The 19,505-nt window shown below is 40.7% G+C and overlaps 2 protein-coding genes across 2 annotated transcripts; one reads left to right on the top strand and one right to left on the bottom strand.

Annotated features, from left to right (window-relative positions):
* The first annotated feature begins 7,033 nt into the window (after nucleotides 1-7,033).
* six2b (SIX homeobox 2b) lies at nucleotides 7,034-9,636 on the top strand. The gene is made up of 2 exons (XM_076998573.1): nucleotides 7,034-8,013; nucleotides 8,945-9,636. Exons 1-2 carry the CDS (start codon nucleotides 7,454-7,456, stop codon nucleotides 9,276-9,278), a joined length of 894 nt encoding a protein of 297 aa, XP_076854688.1. The 5' UTR covers nucleotides 7,034-7,453; the 3' UTR covers nucleotides 9,279-9,636.
* A 4,832-nt stretch (nucleotides 9,637-14,468) lies between these two features.
* Nucleotides 14,469-17,118, bottom strand: six3b (SIX homeobox 3b). The gene is made up of 2 exons (XM_076998572.1): nucleotides 16,280-17,118; nucleotides 14,469-15,308 (listed from the first exon to the last, which is right to left on the bottom strand). Exons 1-2 carry the CDS (start codon nucleotides 16,969-16,971, stop codon nucleotides 15,119-15,121), a joined length of 882 nt encoding a protein of 293 aa, XP_076854687.1. The 5' UTR covers nucleotides 16,972-17,118; the 3' UTR covers nucleotides 14,469-15,118.
* Between the last annotated feature and the right edge of the window lie 2,387 nt (nucleotides 17,119-19,505).

Raw genomic sequence — 19,505 nt, 5'->3', positions numbered from 1 at the left:
TTTCAGCCCAACTGACTGGGCCCAAAATACCCCTGTGTCTGTGTACAGAGAACACCGACAGCCATGGAAGAGGGCAAAATACAGACAGCCCTGATAAATACCTTCCTGCAAGCATGAAGTCTACTTCTGTTACACATATCCACATTTTAGAATCGACATTTTGTATGTCTGTTATTGGTACTTTGTTTTCACTTTGTGTTTTTGCATGATGCACAGACACGTACGGAATCCTGCCTGCGTTTTATGATTTATGTGTAGCCTTCAGATGTGTTGGCCTGGGTCTGGGGCGTTGGGTTTCCTCACTGCTCAAGTAGGGATAACCACAACCCTCGAGTAGGGTCAGAAGAAAGAGAACATACAAACAATCTACAAACAATGTACAAAGTGACTGATCACTATATTGTAAAGTTATAACCCTGCCATGTGTGTTCGTATAAATGTTAGACACATGTTCCCACATAGTTGCGATCAAAATTATTCAACTTACAAATAAGGTTTGTTAGCAAAATGTACGAACCGATGTTTGCAAGAAATCAATCAAACAAGAATTTATCCAAATTTGACACAAAATGGCACTTTTAATGACTAGTACACAGAATTATTCAACCCCTTAATGACAAGCATATTTTGTGCTTAGTGGAGCACCTTTTTGATGATACAACCTACTGCAAGCATAATGCATAGCCAGGTACCAGCTTAAGACAGCATTCCTAAGACATCTCACCCCATTCCTCATGGGCAATAACCTCCAGTTCACTCCAGTTTTTGGGTTTGCTTGCTGCAGTCGACATCTTCAAATCCCATCAAAGATTGTCTATGGAGTTCAAGTCAGAAAACTGTGATGGACGCTCCAGAATCTTCAGCGAATTCTTCTGAAACCAAGCCTTGGTGGGTTCAGAGGTATGCTTGGCATGGTTGTCCTGTTGGGTGGACCAATGACGCCCAAGCCTCAACTTCCTCAGAGAAGGCATAGCATTTTCTTCTAGGATTTCCTGAAATTTGATTGAATCCATCAATGCCTTCCACACACTGCAGATATCTAGAACCGGAGAAAGTTAATGTGTGTGTCATATTTTGTCAATTGTGATTTTTTACACCCCAATCGAAATTTGTCCTCCGCTTTTAACCCATCTGTGCAGTTCACACACACACACACACACACACCAGTGATTACTAGGGGCCTGCGGTGCACACGTGCCCAGAGCGGTGGGCAGCCCTAGCCCGGCGCCAGGGGAGCAGTTGGGGTTAGGTGCCTTGCTCAAGGGCACCTCAGTCATGGCCTCAGGTCTGGGAATCGAACCCACGACCCTCCGGTCACAAGACCAGTCCCCTACCACCAGGCCATGACTGCCCCTAAGTAGCCCCAATGCATCAGTGAGCCACCGCCATGCTTCACTGGAGGCAGGGGGTTCTGTCCAATGTATGCTTCATACGTCCTTCTCCAGACAATCCACTGATCCATAGGTCCAAAAAACTCAAAGTTTGTTTTGCTTCTCAGAACAGAATCCCAAACGTCTGTGGCTTATATAGTTTTGAGCGTATTAGAGCCTTTCTTGTGCATGTGGGCTGGTAGGGGTCTACATCTTGTGCATGTGGGCTGGTAGGGGTCTACATCTTGTGCATGTGGGCTGGTAGGGGTCTACATCTTGTGCATGTGGGCTGGTAGGGGTCTACATCTTGTGCATGTGGGCTGGTAGGGGTCTACATCTTGTGCATGTGGGCTGGTAGGGGTCTACATCTTGGACTACAGGCATGGAGACCTTCACCTTGGTGCTGCTGCCACTACATTTTGCTGCTGGTCTTTTGCAGTCCTTCAAGGGGTTTTGACCACCCACCTCATCAGAAATATGGTAGAATCCGGTGCTAGACTCCTCTTTGTGCCATGTCCAGGTAGTGTTGCCACTGATTCTTTAACTTTGAACGTGCACACTACCAGCTGTATCTCTGTATCTTCTGTGTCTTTGCTGTTGTTTTATATGCTTTTCTTTGTTTGTTCAAGGCAAACGACTTGTTAACTCTTGACTTCTAATATTGCAACTTGAATTCTGACATGCAATCAAATGTCACAATCAGTAAAGTTCTACTCAGTCCAGATATTTTGATGTGTTTTGTTTCAAGCACACCTGATGCAACTAATGAAGCCTATAAGTCAACACCTGATTTGCTCATATGAGAGACACTTTTCAGGGGGTTGAATAATTCTGCAATAGTTGTTAAAAATGTCGCTTTGTGTTGAATTTGGAGAAACCACATGATTTCCGTTGAACTATTTAAATTGTTCTTTTGATTTGATTACTGTAAACAGCAGTTTGGTAATAAATGTAATTTGCAACAGGGGTTGAATAATTATAATTGCAATGGTATCTCTAATAGCTTCTATTCAGTATAGTCAGTTGTGGACTCAGATCTTTGATAAGCCTGACATAGTTACCTATGATGTTTTTTTACAAATCTTTTTTTTGGATGATTCAAATTAATCTGCAATTACTACTTTTTAAAGTTGTAAAATGACAACATTTTATCAAAGCATTATTTGATTTGAATTAAATATTGTAATTGTTGCTGTATCACATTTATATAAATCGGGTCCTGTTATAGTTACATTTTACTGGACATTCATGGAGTACAGGCAGCTCAGTTCAGATTAAACACACCACAGCCTATTATCTCTATATATAAAATTATCTCTGTTTCCAGTAGAGAGGAAAAACCATCCATCAAAATAACAATATTGTACTTAAAAAACAATTTTAATCCAGTTTGTAAATGTATCTTTTATTTTTCTAGTTTCCTAGAAAATATGTTTACTCCTAAAGTACACGAATACCTCTTAATTACCATTCACCTGGGTACAGTACTCTGTTCATTATGAAAGATAATATAGTGTATCATTATTGTGATTTGTCAAATTAAAAACCGGAACCTGAGGATCAAATCAGGAAGGGCCCAGGATTTGCAGCGCTTACTGGGGGGAAAAGCACTCAGCTGTACCAGGGTAAGCAATGCTCTTATTACTTATAATACGACATTCCCCAACTCGGCTTTCATAAGGGAAGTGTGTGTTGATATTTTAAGTGATCGACGTTATGTGAGTACTTGTCTGAGTAGAAAACAGTGTTGTCTCCCACAGTTATAAGAGTTCAAGATAGGTATGGTGACATCTGGGACACCCAACCACAAACACGCATGTGTACGCTTACACTTAGTCCTAAAATCTGTTCTTGGTCCTCTGTGACCTGCACAAGGTTTGAGTGTCATGGAAACCCAAGACTCCATTAACACCTCCTCATTAGCATGCTTTTAGTTCTGTCAGCACTAGTCTGACGACCTCAATTAAGCATGGTGACAATTCCATACACACAGGACTCTACTTCCTTATCTAACTCCACAGAGGGTCATCAAAAGAACCTGCCTACTACCAACGTATAAACGCATGTCATGACATCTAACGGATTTGGCAAATTCTCTTGGGTAGTTGTTCACTGGGTTTGTGAACTCAACTAGAATCATAATGGGCAGTAGACGTGCTATATTGGAAAGGCCAAACACACTTAGTGTTTTCTGAGCCACCTAACAACGACATTAAGTTGGTTCCTCAAAGTGCTTCCATAACTGTTAACACGCTGTCCCACATCTGGTACAGGGAAGGGGCTTTCATTAAGGTTCAAATGGAGAATAAATACACATACAAATAAACTACCGATTTAACAAATGAAACAAATTAAATATTATTCAGTTCAGTAAATCCTAAAAAATAACTTTTAATATTCTAATAGTTCTAACCATTGAACCAGCTAACTTGCGACATTTTAAAGGAGATATAAGTTGATTGGGTCTCCTCTAAGATTCAATATTAGTAGCAATACCTGCCCAGTACTGAATATAAATTAAATGAGCTGCTCTTCTGATCTGTTTCATTCATATAACACAGGGGCCACTCATCAGTACATGGGGATTTCTAGCTTTCTTTGTAAGAATAAAATTATTTTAAAACTTTCAATTAACACAGAATAAAAATAGCTATTGGAGTTTTACTGAAATATGTTTGGCATGATAAAAAGATGGAGTGTGGGATTTTCAGAGAGTGAGCAAAGCCAGTGTGTGCGTGTTTATGTGTATGTGTGTGTGTGTGTGTGTGTGTGTGTGTGTGTGTGTGTGTGTGTGTGTGTGTGTGTGTGTGTTTATGTGTGTGTGTGTGAGAGAGAGAGAGAGAGAGAGAGAGAGATGGGGAGGGGGGATGAAAGATACTGCTTTGATTACAGTCTGAGAAGCATGTTCCTGCCCAGACGCTGGTGGTGTCACTTCCCTGTGTGCATGCACATTTAATCCCTCTGCCTGGAGGATGGGGGGGGGGGGGAACCTGATCCCCCAGGGGGCCAACAGACAGGAGGACAAGAGAAGGAGAATAAGACAGAAAAAGAGAGAGAGAGCCAGACAGAGAGAGCTAGAGAGAGAGAGAGAGAGAGAGAGAGAGAGAGAGAGCCAGAGACAACAAGCACTAACAAGATTCATAAGTTAGTCAATGGCACAGGTGTGCTATCATCGCCTTTGCATACAACACTGAAATAGTAAAGGTAGCAAGGAAATCGGTCTTATAACATAATTAAGCAACTGTGATTACTGTTGCAAATTGTTTCTGACTTTTAGATACAACTAGGTAGGAGAAACCTAGAAACCTCTGGGCCATCATCATCCCCCACCATTTGCACACACACACACACACACACACACACACACACACACACACACGCATGCGTGCACACACACACACACACGCATGCGCGCACACACACACACACACACAGCTTAGTGGCAGCCTCTCCCAGTGCTATCGGGTATCGCGTCCCTCCCGAGAGGGAAGGTGAGCCCGCTTCATGAATCATTTAGAGTGTGCGCTGTGAGTGGAGGTCAGTGTGGCTGCTCCGTGTCGAGTGTCTCTGCCCCCCACACAACTGCCTTGATTTGAATAGGAGGAAAAAAAAGGGTTTTAGCCATGGAAGGGTTAGGCCACGGCATGGTCAGCACCAGAGCCTGCAGCGAAGCAGAGTGTGGCCCAGCCGTCTGGGTGAGTCCAGCTCCCCCCTCACTCCCAGCCGGCTGAAACAGGAGACGGGTGCAGATGGTGGCAGAGCCCAGGCTGGGCTGCACAGTCCTGCACGCAACCTCACAACCTCACAACCTCGTTCTGCCGAAGCCCACAGTTGCAAACGCTACATTAGAGAGAAAAGCATCATGTTCTTGATGAGGAAGAAGGCTGGTGTGGACAGTGTTGGACAGTAGATGACATTTGCTGTAGAATGCACAGATTTACAGTTTAAAGAAGCTTGTCCACGTCCTCGATGGTAGGAAACCTTTCAGAAAAAGAGATGAAGATTGTAGTACAGCATTCAAAAAGTCTTAGCTCGCTAGCTTTTGGCTGTGGGCTTGGGATTGGGCTTTTGCATCACACCACATCTACGTGGGTTTTATCCTTGTATGACTTGCCAGCAATGTCAGCATTTCTCAGACTTCTCTGCTGCGTCAGCAAGGTCAGGTGCACGAGCCCCGCAGAGCAGTGAGGGACGACTCCCTCGATCTACAGCTGGCTTTACAGTGACACAGCACGCCCAGCACAGCTCTCTCAATAATAAACACCGGCACTTAGAATGGACTTAGAATGGGCTACTTCTGGCTTCCTGGGCTCTCTGTGGACATCCAGCAGATCCAGAACCACGACGGAGGCGCCTCCGTTCCTCTGAGCCCGGGACCGCGACTGCTGCCATCCCGGGCACTCACAGACGGGCCAGCCACTGCCCATGCACCTCCACCCCCCTCTGCAGGGAAACTGATACTGACCATGTACAATCAATCAGGCCCTTTTACTGCAAACTCAGCCCTGTGCAGGACAGTGCGTGGGCACTGGAGGCTATAGGGTCTGAATACTTCACTACATGGAATGTTGAACTTTTGTGCCAACTTTAATGAACAATTTTTTTTTATTTGTTGATGAACATTCGAGTTGATGAACATTTGCACCACATGCATTACTATAAAATAATGATATTACCTTGTTTATCTTTTTTTTTTACATAAACTGTCTACCACTGTCTACAACTGTCTGTGTCTGACAAATATGAATCACCCTGCATTTTTCCTTTATTTGTTCGGCACAACTAACTAAATTGCACGCATTCAAATAAGACTAGAACACAGTTTAAACAAGCAAAATATAAAACTATACACTTACTGATTAGTTTTGAGCTGCATTCAATATGAATACACTTATTAAATCACCAGATTGAATTAAAGCTCAGCTTGAATAATAAATAAAATATTTCAATATATGCATACATTATGATCTACCTTCAACATGTATTGGTTAATCATCCAATAAACACAGCCTTTAAAATCAATAAGGCCAAATTAGTAAACATCTCAATGTCCCCTTGGAACCATATGCTGCAGTTACAATGTCCATATGAAAAAGTAAGATGGCCTCATGTTACATTCCAAAATAACTCAACAGATACATGATACCAGCGACTTCTCGTCACAACTATCAATCTAACACACTTCTTGTGGCTGACTTGTCCAAAGCGACGTACCCAGTGGCTCCTATGATACTACTTTTCCCATTTTAATTATATAACGTACCTATGATTCAGTGGTAACGGGATAACTGTTGCTTTAGTATAACATTCCTTTATTTCGTATATAGGATCGTAAAGTAAGCAGACTGATTATTGAGTCAAAATCCTTTTAATATTTTCAGCAAGGACACGTTTAGTGAGTTTATAATTCAAAGACATCAGACACACGTCAGGTAGACTGCAGCAAAGTATTGACTGCAGTTGTGAGCTGTATGATTGGTCTCTACTCCAATGGAATTCGTGTTTGTTTGCTGTATGTACTACAGAAATGCATGATGTGAGTTTTAATGTCTGTCTCCGCTTTTTTGGCCTGCCCGGCGCACTTCTTTCCCGATGGCGCATGACGGTGCCATTCTATCAGCGTGTAGCCGGGGTCAGTTTCGGCTGCACAACTTCTCTGCACACTTCCCTGAATGGCTCCCCAAGAGGATGCGCTCGCGCCAGGCGCAGAGGCAAACCTGTAAAGAGATACGCGCACCAGAGGGCGGGCTAATAGCTGCAGACAATCGAGGAAATAATGTCTTGCGCATAACTTGAACGCGCAAGGCAGGAATAAGATCATTTCCGTTTCTTAATAGTCTAGGTAACCTAATCATCTGATGAAGAAAATGAACAACGATTCGTAGCTATACATGTAAATATTACCAACGTTCCACTGTGGCCGTTGGTCTGTTTGATATAATGCATTTTTCATATGCTTAGCAAGAATTGGGTTTCGTCCGTGGGAACACCTCAAACCCCTGGGTCACCTGTGTGAATTTGGGGGAAAGGCTCGCGAGCGAGTGGACTTAGGAAAGCACGCTGGGACACTATTTCTTGCAGTGATGTCTATGCCACCGACCTTTGGTTTCACGCAAGAACAAGTCGCTTGTGTCTGTGAGGTCCTGCAACAAGGAGGGAGTATTGAGCGCCTGGGACGTTTCCTGTGGTCCTTGCCCGCTTGCGAACACCTTCACAAGAACGAGAGTGTCCTCAAAGCGAAGGCGGTGGTCGCTTTTCACCGAGGCAACTTCAGGGAGCTTTACAAAGTGCTAGAAAGCCACCAGTTCTCTCCGCACAACCACCCCAAGCTGCAGCAGCTCTGGCTGAAAGCGCACTACATCGAGGCGGAGAAGCTGCGCGGTCGCCCTCTCGGCGCGGTCGGGAAGTATCGCGTTCGCAGAAAGTTTCCGCTGCCTCGTACCATATGGGATGGAGAGGAGACGAGTTACTGCTTTAAAGAGAAGAGCCGGTGCGTGCTGAAAGAGTGGTACTCACACAACCCATACCCTTCCCCAAGGGAGAAGAGAGAACTGGCTGAGGCAACAGGTCTCACAACCACGCAGGTTAGCAACTGGTTCAAGAACCGAAGACAGAGAGACCGTGCTGCAGAGGCAAAGGAAAGGTAAGCTGAAATAAACTTTTATTCGATATCATATTTATAATAAATATTTATGTAATTGTAATAAATATATATAATATATATATTACGCCATAATGTCTCATTTTTTCGGGTTATTTTTTATTTCCAACATAAATAACCCAATACGTTTATTATGCTCGTGGTATACGCTGTATAAAACAACATTATGGGCTCTGAGAGAGAAGGCATTAATGAGACACAAAAAGTGAAAACTGTTTACATTTGAACAAATAACCAATTTACTTCACAAATACCATTATATAATTTATACGAGCTATCCACCTGTACAGGCTACTGTAGACTTGTAATAGTATTTGCTGTAGGCCGCCGAGAGACTCAGTGATGTCAAACCACCTTGTTCACAATGAGCAACTGCTCACATTTTAACCTGGTATTTTAACCTGGTATTTATCGGTGTTACATGCTCCTGGCTGGGCTAAAACATTCTCAGGTCTAATATTCCCACAAATTCTAATTTTAAAACGCTCTATAACCACATTCCTCATCGATTATCCTAATACTTCTGAACAATGAAACTGATTACATATTATTAATTAAATTATTAACAGAAGAATACGATAATGGAATCGAAATGATCTTCTTCGAAAATTTACAATTATTACTATTATTGCCATTGTTATTATCTATAATTATTTTCGTTGTTAAAGTTATGAAGGGATAAATTTACAATTAAACGATAGAAAATATTTTTACTTTATTGTTGTCGTTGTTAAGTTTTGTATTTTGATTTTAAAATGTATTTGGTGATAACACCTGGCCACTGGGAACCCCCAGCATGTAGGCTACATCCTTATATGTGGCGAAGGCGACTGTATGGGTCGTTGGAGCAGGCTAGGCCTGTGTGCTCTTCTTGAATTGCTGGGCTAATGTCTGTCACGTATCTTCTCCTCAGGGAAAATGATGGCACAAATCAAAACGGGCACAACCCATTGACGTCTCAAATGAACGAAAACAAATCTCAGTGTGAAAGTTCGGACGACGATAAATCTCCAGTGGGGACCCCGGATCACACCTCCATGAGTCCAGCTATGCTCATGCCCACCAGCTCGGGTCTTCCTCCCCTCCACAGCTTCGCGCCTCCGCCCGGGCCCAGTGCGATACCTGTCAGCGGCACGGACAGCCACCACCCGCATCAGCAGCACGGCCACCACCACCACCACCACCTCTCCATGCACGACAGCCTCCTCAACCCAATGGCGGCCAGCCTGGTGGATCTAGGCTCGTGAGAACTCGGAGGGTTAAAGCGCGTGCGCAACGAGCCCGTAGGTACTGCGCAAAAGACCACTTACTCTTAAAACCAAAGATGAGGAAGAAAAACATATATTAATTTCCCAATCGTTATACATCAAATAACATTTGTTGCATAACTTGCTTTGACGAAATGTATGTATTTGGACGTCTTGTAGTCTTATAAACGAATAGCCGATTTCCAACAAAGACCAACGAAGAGAAAGCACCATTCATGTTACGCACTGTACTCAAAAGATAAGGAACACTTTCCATTGTATAATAAATCATTATAAATCAGCTGATAGTTTTTTGATATATCTTGCTATACATAAACTAATAAAATATATATTGACTAAAGACAATATTGACTATAGTCGTCTGTGTTTTGCCTATTTGGCACCGTATAGGAGTTAATATTAAAGATCATTTTTACTATATAAAGTGAAGTAAACGTTTGTAAAACAAAGAAGATTTATCTCATCATTACAATACTTCGAAAGATCATAGCACTGCATGTTGGTTATATCATTCTTGCATTATCATTGAGTGGCCTCAATAAAATGAAAAATTGTTTGTCACAGTTTCGATTGTATTCAGGCAATACTGTTAGGCAATTGGGATTAATTATAGCTAATATGTCACTCACAAATAAATATATTTCCAACGGACAATATCTGTATAATACAAAACAATTTTAAAAATTGGGGAAGTTGGCAAATGTGTGAAGTATGCAAGAGCATATTAGGTCAAAGTAGAAATCTTCAACAGGTAAGCGTCCTGGGCGGGGACATTAATTCAGCTCACCCTTCCTGCTGTAGGTTAAAGGCATGTCTTTATTGGGAGTTAGGTTAGGTCATTTCTTAGCATGGCACATTGCGAAAAGTCTATTTTACTATATATATATATATATATATATAGTAATATATATATATATATATATATATATATATATATATATATATATATATATAGTAAAGTAAAAGTACACATATTTTTCAGAGAAACAGAACGTTTCGGACAGAGGTCCTTCATCAGTTACTTACCTCGAATCGAATCTTCTTCAGATATATATAAGCATCGTAGTTCACTGTGTATCGTAAACTATGTAGGAATGTTAAGGTTAAAAAAAAACTTTGTACATATGACAATTTCATCTACGCAGTTATTTTACGATTTAGTATACAGTGTCTTTAATCACGGAACGTTATTTTTCATTAAAGAGAAGTGTCTTGGTCTGGTCTGTTATGACCGTGAACTGGTCTGGTCTGGTCTGTTATGACCGTGAACTGGTCTGGTCTAGTCTGGCCGTTTGGTTAGTGCAGTATTGTTTATGATGTTTGTCTTCTATAGAAAAATCAGATGCACGGGTCCATACATTAGAAAGGTGTTGATTATGGGTAATTTGTATATGAAGAACAATACATCTTAACCTGTCAGCTGCAGCGTATGCTCCACGTTACTTACACTTTAAGTGTAAGCACAATACTTTTTAGAGTTGGTTTCAGTATAAGCTATTATGTTTCAGTATAAACTTTGTTTTTACTGTTTTCATCATAGAATCCACTTAAATTAATTAAGATGGAAGTGATATCTTCAATAACGTTATCAGAAGTGTCTTTTATTGACCAAAATGAGTAGGATACAGATTGATCAATCGGTTTATTGATTATTGATAGGGAATAGTGCTGGACGGAGTGACAGAAAGTTTTAAAATCGGTATGAAGTTCAGCAGTTACCCAGGGTTCCGGGAAACGCTATCAAAATTAGCATGTAGGTTATTTCCTTCACACTCACTTCGAAGTGTTACGCAACCACGCGAATCATGGGCTACATGTGAGACATGCGTACCTGGCCGTGAGACACGCTCATGCGCACCTGGCCGTGAGACACGCTCATGCGCACCTGGCCATGAGACACGCTCATGCGTACCTGGGCGTGAGACACGCTCATGCGTACCTGGCCGTGAGACACGCTCATGCGTACCTGGCCGTGAGACACGCTCATGCGTACCTGGCCGTTGTGGGAATTGGGGTGGGGGTGTGTAGTAGCCTAAGACAAGGATCATATTAGGATTCATTCTAAAATCATATCAAATCAACACTATAGAAGATATCCAACAATGTAATGTTAAACAGGCCTCACAACAAATAACTAATTTGGCTTTATAAGTTTAGGCTAATCAATAGCCAAAGTCAGTGGTTTCAAAATAGATTTCGGCCCTGTGTATCCTTTACTGGAATGAAAGGGGGAGGTTCTGTTCTGAAATCAGCTGGTGTTTGCACAGCTCATTTGCAAGCGCAAATACGTATTTTGAATATTTAAATATGAAATGTTTGTCTGACAGTACAACAGTTTACAACACAACACTTTAGTCGTTGTGTGGTGAAACTGGATGTAAGAGAGATGTGTAAAGGAGAACTGATAGACTGAACCAGGTGTGGAGCAGGAGAAACTACACCGTGTTCAGCGCCCATTATCTCATCCTCATGATTAGCGCTATTGGTAGGACTAGATTGGTGTAAATGAAAACTGGAATCATACTGCCTCCTAGTGCAGAAAATGCGTCATCTTGACTCTTCAAAATGATCCGGACTCCACGTCTACTGGACCCTGTTACCTTGGTTTAGCAAGAAAAACGAGATGCTCTCAGTACCAAAATCATGGTTTTGATGCATACCTTCATATTCGATAGTATGAATGTGGCTCCGCGTAAAATCCACAACCAAATGCTGCAACTTTAAAAGTCTACCTCACCTTTCTGTTCAGCGCTGCATTAACTACGACAAAATAAGTAATTCTGCTTTTTAAAAACAGCAATTCTGTTGTTTTCCCTGTTTTGTGCTTGACATTAATTATTTAACATAGGCTAATTATTAAGTTTGTTGTTTTATTGATCTAGAACTCGCTAGAAGGAAGAGCTTGCGGATGAATTCTTCTTCTTTTACGTTTTTTCTAAAAATCGTTGTCAGTCTTTAGCGTCAACGATAAATTGACCCCGTCTTAGGAGCCCAATTGCTGAATTGTTGCTGAATTACTCAGATCTTTGACCCCTCAAACACATCCTTTCATCAATAGTATCCGCTGTTCCACAACAAAGCTAAAATCAACAGAAATGTATCTTAATAAAAAGCTGGTAGCTCATTAGTCCAGATATTTAAAACAGACATATTTAAAATCCCCATGTATAGCCCTTGTTTGGTTTGAATTAGTTGTGAATTGGTAAGGATATGTATTACATATGTGTAACAATTAGTCCGATAACGTCTTTTATCAGATTTGCTGTTTGGTTCAGAAACAATGTAGCCTACGTGGGATACAGTATGAGGGGAACACCAGGCAAGTACAGACCAAACAGCACTAACGCAATCTCTAGGTTGTAAATCAAGTTATGACCACATGATGGCGACAAAAGCACATTATTCGGAGAACACGTGAAGACGTTTACGCGTCCATTGAGGTTTTATCCGCCAGTGAGGCGTCGTCTCATGTTCAGTTGCGCATTCATACCTCGTCGTTCTCTTGAACATCTGCATTGTAACCCTGGTTTGGTGCAGATGATTAAACCGCACACCATATCCATAAGAACTACGCAATCTTTATCAGCCGCACGATTTAGGTTGAACAAACAGGAGGACAGATGGGTGGGTGGGTGTATATATATATATATATATATATATATATATATATATATATATATATATATATATATATATATATAATAAAATGTACTGTTTATTGAAGAAGAGATGGAGGTATCATATATCTTGTAAAGAGCGCATTTGTGAAGGTCGTTTAGCTGTTTCAAAGACACTCGACAATGTACTCCACATATAATTCTGGGATAAAACTCAGCTGGTGAAATTACAGATGTGGTGCCGCGACCCTTCTCAGCAGTTGCGTGTGAAGGTGAACAGGTTAAAGCAATTAACATTTGCTTGAGTAAGTTTTCATCTAAGTCAGTGCGGTGGCGTTTACCAGCTGCTACAGTACGAGGAGGCCATGAACACGGTCGCTAGCGGTTATGAATTAAAGTTCAAACGTTTGTCCTATACGACCATTTCTCCTGTCATCATTCCCCTGACCTTAAGAAGACCGTTTTAATATAATTGCACCATAAAATATGTAGCAAGCTCGTTCGGACGATACTGCATTTATGAATTGTGAATTTGAAAACATATAGTAGGCCTAAGGATGTTAAAACAAATAGATATATTTGGAAGTATCTGTGCAATAAAGTATAGGGTACTGCATATTTAGTGCTAGCTACTGCGTGGAAATGTTATCTGTAAGTAAACAAATCTATTTGAATTTGGCCATTAAAAGGTGAGTGGCGTTTTATGTTCAATAGCTCGACTCCACGCAGTCTAGTGAATCCAGGTCAGGGGAACTGCCGCGTGAATAAACACGAATACAAAATTGTGCTCAGTTAAGCGATGAAAGCCAAAGCGAAAACAGGCAAGAGAAATCTCTGCGTAAAGAACACTGCACGGAGCGGACGAGCCTCTCCTCCGGTGTCAGAAACACAAAACCAGCCCACTCGGTCGTCATCGGGGTTTATAGGAGTGTGATGAAGAGAAATGAAGGAGGAACCTTGACAATCTCTTTGTTGTAATATGAACTCTTAGTAATTAGTATCAGGAATGATTAAGCAACCAATCAGATAACTCTAAATATTACCTGTTGACTGAATATATATGGAAATGATTTTTGATTTCCATTATATTCTTTAAATTTTGGGCAAATTGCAAAAAGGATTCCTCGTTAAACCTGGAACATTTATCGTTGCTTGTCACAAAAGCATTTCAAGCCCCAATCTTTTCGTTTCCCTAATATACTACCATGATTACTACTACTGCTAACAACAACAGCAATAATTATAACAATAATGATGATGATGATGATAATAATAATAATAATAATAATAATAATAATAATAATAGTGATTTAAAACAAATAACTTCATTTAAACGAAGCATGTAATGTAATGTAATGTAAACCAAGCAATAAAAAATGTAAACACATGCAAGTTTGTCAATAATAAATTACGCCAAGTTATTTAATCAGGCCTATTTCTTTGAAACGTTGTAGGGGAAAGTTCTGATTGTGGCATTACCGTGTTTTAAAAATAAATAAAGACTTAAATAAAGACTTGAATAGATTCATAATATTAAATTATATTTATTTGCATAAAAGTGACCCATAACACTGTGTTCAGCGCCATAAACCCATTTACAGTATAAAAACGAACGAATGAACATACATTAAAAATCTCAAAGCACTTTACAGACACTTAGACATCTTATGGACACAAAATAAAGAAAGTTGCTGCAGGATGGAGAAATTGCAATATTATACAAGCATTTCCAGTAAAGTCTAGATCTAATAGGGCAAAACGCATCGGACACTGATAATTCGATATAAAATCTCGAGATAAAAGCAAACTTTGAACATCTGCTGTCAAGTCAAAGAAGAGGGGTAAAGGTGCTTTTGACTTTCCACGATTGTCTGATAAAACACAGAAAATAAAACTGTCCGCTTGGCGGTTTGATCGTTTTGAGGGGGGGGGGGGGGTGGCAGAAGCGGAAAAGAGGTAAAATGGCGAAAAGCCAGTCTTCTTCCTCAAAGTGCCGCTTCAAAAACGTCCAAAATATTCACAAATGACCATGCAAAAATGAGAGGGGAGATGAAAGAGTATCGGTCCATTGAAGAGCTTGGAAAATAGCATGCTTTTCTCCATCTGATGAACAAACGTGAAAGCCAAAATGGTCGCTACCCATGTTGTCCATTTTCCGTTTAGTTTTCAGGTCCAGGTCTCCCGTACTTAAACGATGCTACATCATACGTCGAAGTCTGAATCACTGTCCGTAACGGAGAGGATGGTGCCGGCGTCCACCCGCTCGATCATACTGGACACGCTGGTGGTGGGGCTGGCCGCCGCAGACGGGGGCTCGGCGGGTCCGTGCGGGGTACAGCCGGCGTCTGAGATCGAACGGAGGCCGCTTTGTCCGAGACCATGATGTTGGAGCCTAGGAGGAAAGGCAGTGTTGACAAAATAAAGTTAGGATACTCGATAATTCGACACTATGTAAGATCACTTAGTTACTAAGAGTTCAGTATTTGCTCTGCACGATAAAAAAATAATAATAATAAATACAAATTTAGCATTTCTCCCAACATGAAAACCAGTATGCTCTATTAAAAAAAAAATCAAAGCCAAAAACAGAATTATTGACATGTAAACACATCACGGTACGCACAAGTAAATGGTTAAACAGTCAATTTGCTATTTTGGAAATATACACGAGATTATTCGAGTAAAGCTGTATTAGCAGTTATGAATATGAGTGAAGTTATTCAGATGTCCCAAAACATATACATTATACATTTCGATTTATAAAACCTACCTTGAAGTAATATTAGAATAGTCTTAAATCATAACCTATACATACTACGAATGTTGCATAAAATCAACAATAATAACATATTATTAACAGAAAATACAAACATATAATAATAATAGTAATAATAATAATTTAACTATTATTATTATTATTATTATTATTATTATTATTATTATTATTATTATTATTATATAATGCATCTGTAACGACCAAACGTGTTAGCTACTGCTACACATTTTCTTTATACTTATCATGTAAGCCTGAACATCTGAACTGAAAAACCTAGGCTATTTTTAATTATTATTTTGATATTAGGATATTAGCAATGTTCATATAAAGGACCTGTTATTGTAGTTAAATAAATGTAACCACAAACACTATCCAGTTGACAATAAATATTTTTGTTTGTAGCACATTTCAAATTTTGGTAAGCTTCCAAAATGTCTTGATATTTTAAATTAGGCCTACTTGCCCTAATTCTACACTCAAACTGTCAAATAGACCCATCGGTTAAACAAAAGCCCAATTTAGAGCAATTTTGGATTCACCTTCATTTTTCACAGAGCGTTTAATGTTTTTAATAGTGTGTAACGAACCTGTTCTTTGCTGCAGCCGCTCTGTCTCTCTGCCTTCGGTTCTTAAACCAGTTTCCCACTTGTGTGGGGGTGAGTCCAGTAGCCTGCGCCAGTTCCCTTTTCTTGCTGGGGTTCGGGTACGGGTCCTGGAGGTACCACTCCCTCAGCAAGCCGCGCGTCCGTTCTTTGAAACAGTGGGTCTTCTGTTCGCCGTCCCAGATGGTCCGAGGCAGAGGAAACTTCTTACGCACTCTGTATTTATCAACGGGTCCGAGAGGACGACCCCGCAACTTCTCCGCTTCTTGGTAGTGCGCCTCCAACCACATCGCCTGGAGCTTCCCGTGGGAGTCCTTGGTGAACTTGTGGTTCTCCAAAATGTGGTACAGTTCTCGGAAACTTCCAGTGTGGTAGGCGACCACAGCTCGGGCTCGCTGGATGGACTCGTGTTTGTTGATGGCATCGCAGGCTCCGGGTGCCACGGGCAGGGACCAGAGGAAGCGTCCCAGCCTCTCGATGTCCCCCGTCTCCTCCAGCGTCTCGCACACGCTGGCCACCTGCTCGGCCGTGAAGTTGAGCGTGGGCAGCTGAAACATGGGTAAGTCCTCCGGGGATCTCGCTCTGGGGAGGCTGCCCGCCACAAGCAGAGGGCGATCCGCGAAGTTGGGCAGGAAGAGATGAGAGGGATAGAGTTCTAATGGAGATCTGAAAACCATGGAGCCTCCGTGGATAGACCAATACGAAAAAGAACACCGTAAATGTACCAACTTGACGTTTGTGGAGCTATAGCGGTAATGGCACAAGAGTGATATCCGCCCTTAATCAGCCTGGAGTGTAAGGCTGAAACATTTTGTTTGGCTTTTCTATTGGTCTTCCTGGTGTCGTACTGTAGTTGTCATGGCAGCCCTGCCAATCACTGTCAAGCATGCCAGTCATTAGCCAGTGCGCAACATCCTTCCCCACACGTGCGCTGCGCCCGGGCTCTTTAAGGGCGCTCCAATCAGAACCAGCCTCTCACTGCGGGACCTTTCAAGCAGGCGCACGGTACCCCGGTTCGGTCAACGGTAGGAGGATTAGTAGGTTTAATATTATTTTAGTATTACCGGGAGTTCGGAACTGCTGAAGAATGTGAACTGGTGTTCTACCAGGCTCAGTTCAAGAGAAACTTTGTTCGAAACCAAAAAATAAATAAAAACCAGCAGGTGATAGTTTAATGGTGGAGCTACAGATTATGTACAATGTATTATTGCATAAAGAACACATGTATAGAAATACTTAAAAACATAGTCTATTAACAACTTAGATAAATATCGCAAGATCTGTGATCATGTTCAGAAAACCACAAGCTTGCGTGTTTTCATGTCGACGTTTAATATTTTTCAGTTAATGTTTTTACATTTCCAGAAATGTAACTTTCACCAAACATTCATGTTTAATTTGGATAAGAAACGAAAACGAAATTTAAACATCAAATGGCTATTTTTTTAACTTGTCGATGACAATAACTGTGGGAATTCTTAATATGATCATTTACCTTATAATGAACTTTCTAATATCAGTTTAAACAAAAAAGTTAATATGTCAGTGACAAGGAAGCGAGATCTGTTTGTCAATTCTGCGACAAATAACATTCTTCTACATGCCTTTCTGTTTGCACAAAGCATGTAATTAATGCCACAAACAAGTTAATTCACTTGGCCTAATAGTGTGTTTATCCCGAGGCTTAGGGCTTAATGACCTACCGTCCAATGGGAGACGCCTCTACGAGCAGCCAACCACCACTGTTCTTAGGTCAGACTTGCTATAGGAGATTAAAGAATGACACTTACTGACATGGCGAGAATGAACACAATTGCAGGGTCTTAAGGCTTGTTTTTATTTCGTTTATTTGTTTATTTGTTTTTAAAGTTAAATGAATCAAATGCGTTAAAGAGTTGCTTCAATAAACGTCCGAGTTCCAATGCAAGATTTAAAACATTTTAATTTAAAGCATTTTAATGCACAGATGTTGACTTAATCGCTGTAAACAAAAGCACTAATCTTGCACACCGTAGATAAGTATGGGGCCTTCTTGTGTTTATTAGCATAAGTAATCTAAATTAATGTCGTGTTTGTTGCAAATACAGACCCATGTGTAGGTATGGAGAATGCATTTTGAAACTGATCAAATATTTGACCCAGAACCTCTGCTGACATAAATTCTCCACGTTTTTCTCTTATTTTCTTAATATTTTCGTATTAACAAACAAGACAGTCAGGGTTATCTGAGTTTTTTAAATGACAGTGTTTGGGCATTATGTTGTTAAGATGTACGTATGCATAGCCTACTTCATGTGATTTTTTTCGGTGACAATAATTAAGATATACATATACTAATTTTGGCTTTATTCTTTCATAACAATTAAATTGTGCTGCATGAAGACATTTTCCATTTATATTATGCCGTAATCTACAATGTTAACACCATGACTTCAGAGTATAGTACATCGTGTAACGTGTGAAAAGTTTGATCGTGCTACCTCGGGTTTAAAAGAGGACTAGAGAACCTTTTCAGTCAGTGTTATTTAGAATTACCGATGAACTACTAATCTTTCAAATTACTTATTAAAAGTCTGAATTAGAGTTAGGTGTGCTTTGTAGCTATTATAACCATCAATTAATAAGATTAGGTTACCAATATTAAATAGGCCTAGCACTACTAAAATTTATAATATACAATATTCTTTATGAAATCAACGATTTTGCAAGAGACAGTCATGAAGAACAGGGCTGGATAGTCGATTCATTTTAATGTATTATAAATACACGTATAAAACTATAAGAACTATAGGCTAATGACCAAACCAAGAAGTGAGAGCGGGAAAATATAATGTCTAAAAGAGCACACATGGACAGGACATAATGTGTATTCATTATTCTATGGTGTTGTTCTCTTTATGTCCTGCGTTATCACACGAAAGTCGCCGTAAAAAAGATCGATGTTTTTTAACTCATTATTTAGCTATAGAACTCTAAAGTTATTAGCGTGAGCGGTGAATGGTGGACATGAATGAGGTGCAACTGCCGAAAACGATTTTCGTTTGTAGCGCGGTTTTGCCTTTCTAGATCAATAAAGGATGTCTGGGAAGGGTGAAGGCGGCGAGCCTCATCGCTGTGACAGACACAAACCCCCGTGTGTCGCCCCGTGACCTGCCGGAGGACAAAGGCTGCGCAAAACCTCCGCATTCAACAGGTTTCATCACGCTCTGCA

This window comes from Brachyhypopomus gauderio, chromosome 3 (genome assembly GCF_052324685.1).
Source record: "Brachyhypopomus gauderio isolate BG-103 chromosome 3, BGAUD_0.2, whole genome shotgun sequence".
Taxonomy (NCBI): domain Eukaryota; kingdom Metazoa; phylum Chordata; class Actinopteri; order Gymnotiformes; family Hypopomidae; genus Brachyhypopomus; species Brachyhypopomus gauderio.
This window is presented reverse-complemented; position numbering and strand designations above follow the sequence as displayed.

Excerpts from the sequence above, each read along its gene's own strand:
- six3b (XM_076998572.1), bottom strand. The coding sequence starts at position 16,971 with ATGGTTTTCAGATCTCCATTAGAACTCTATCCCTCTCATCTCTTCCTG. Across the intron at positions 15,309-16,279 it reads GCGGCTGCAGCAAAGAACAG|GCTCCAACATCATGGTCTCG; the intron begins GTTCGTTACACA and ends CTTTCCTCCTAG.
- six2b (XM_076998573.1), top strand. The coding sequence starts at position 7,454 with ATGTCTATGCCACCGACCTTTGGTTTCACGCAAGAACAAGTCGCTTGT. Across the intron at positions 8,014-8,944 it reads GCTGCAGAGGCAAAGGAAAG|GGAAAATGATGGCACAAATC; the intron begins GTAAGCTGAAAT and ends TCTTCTCCTCAG.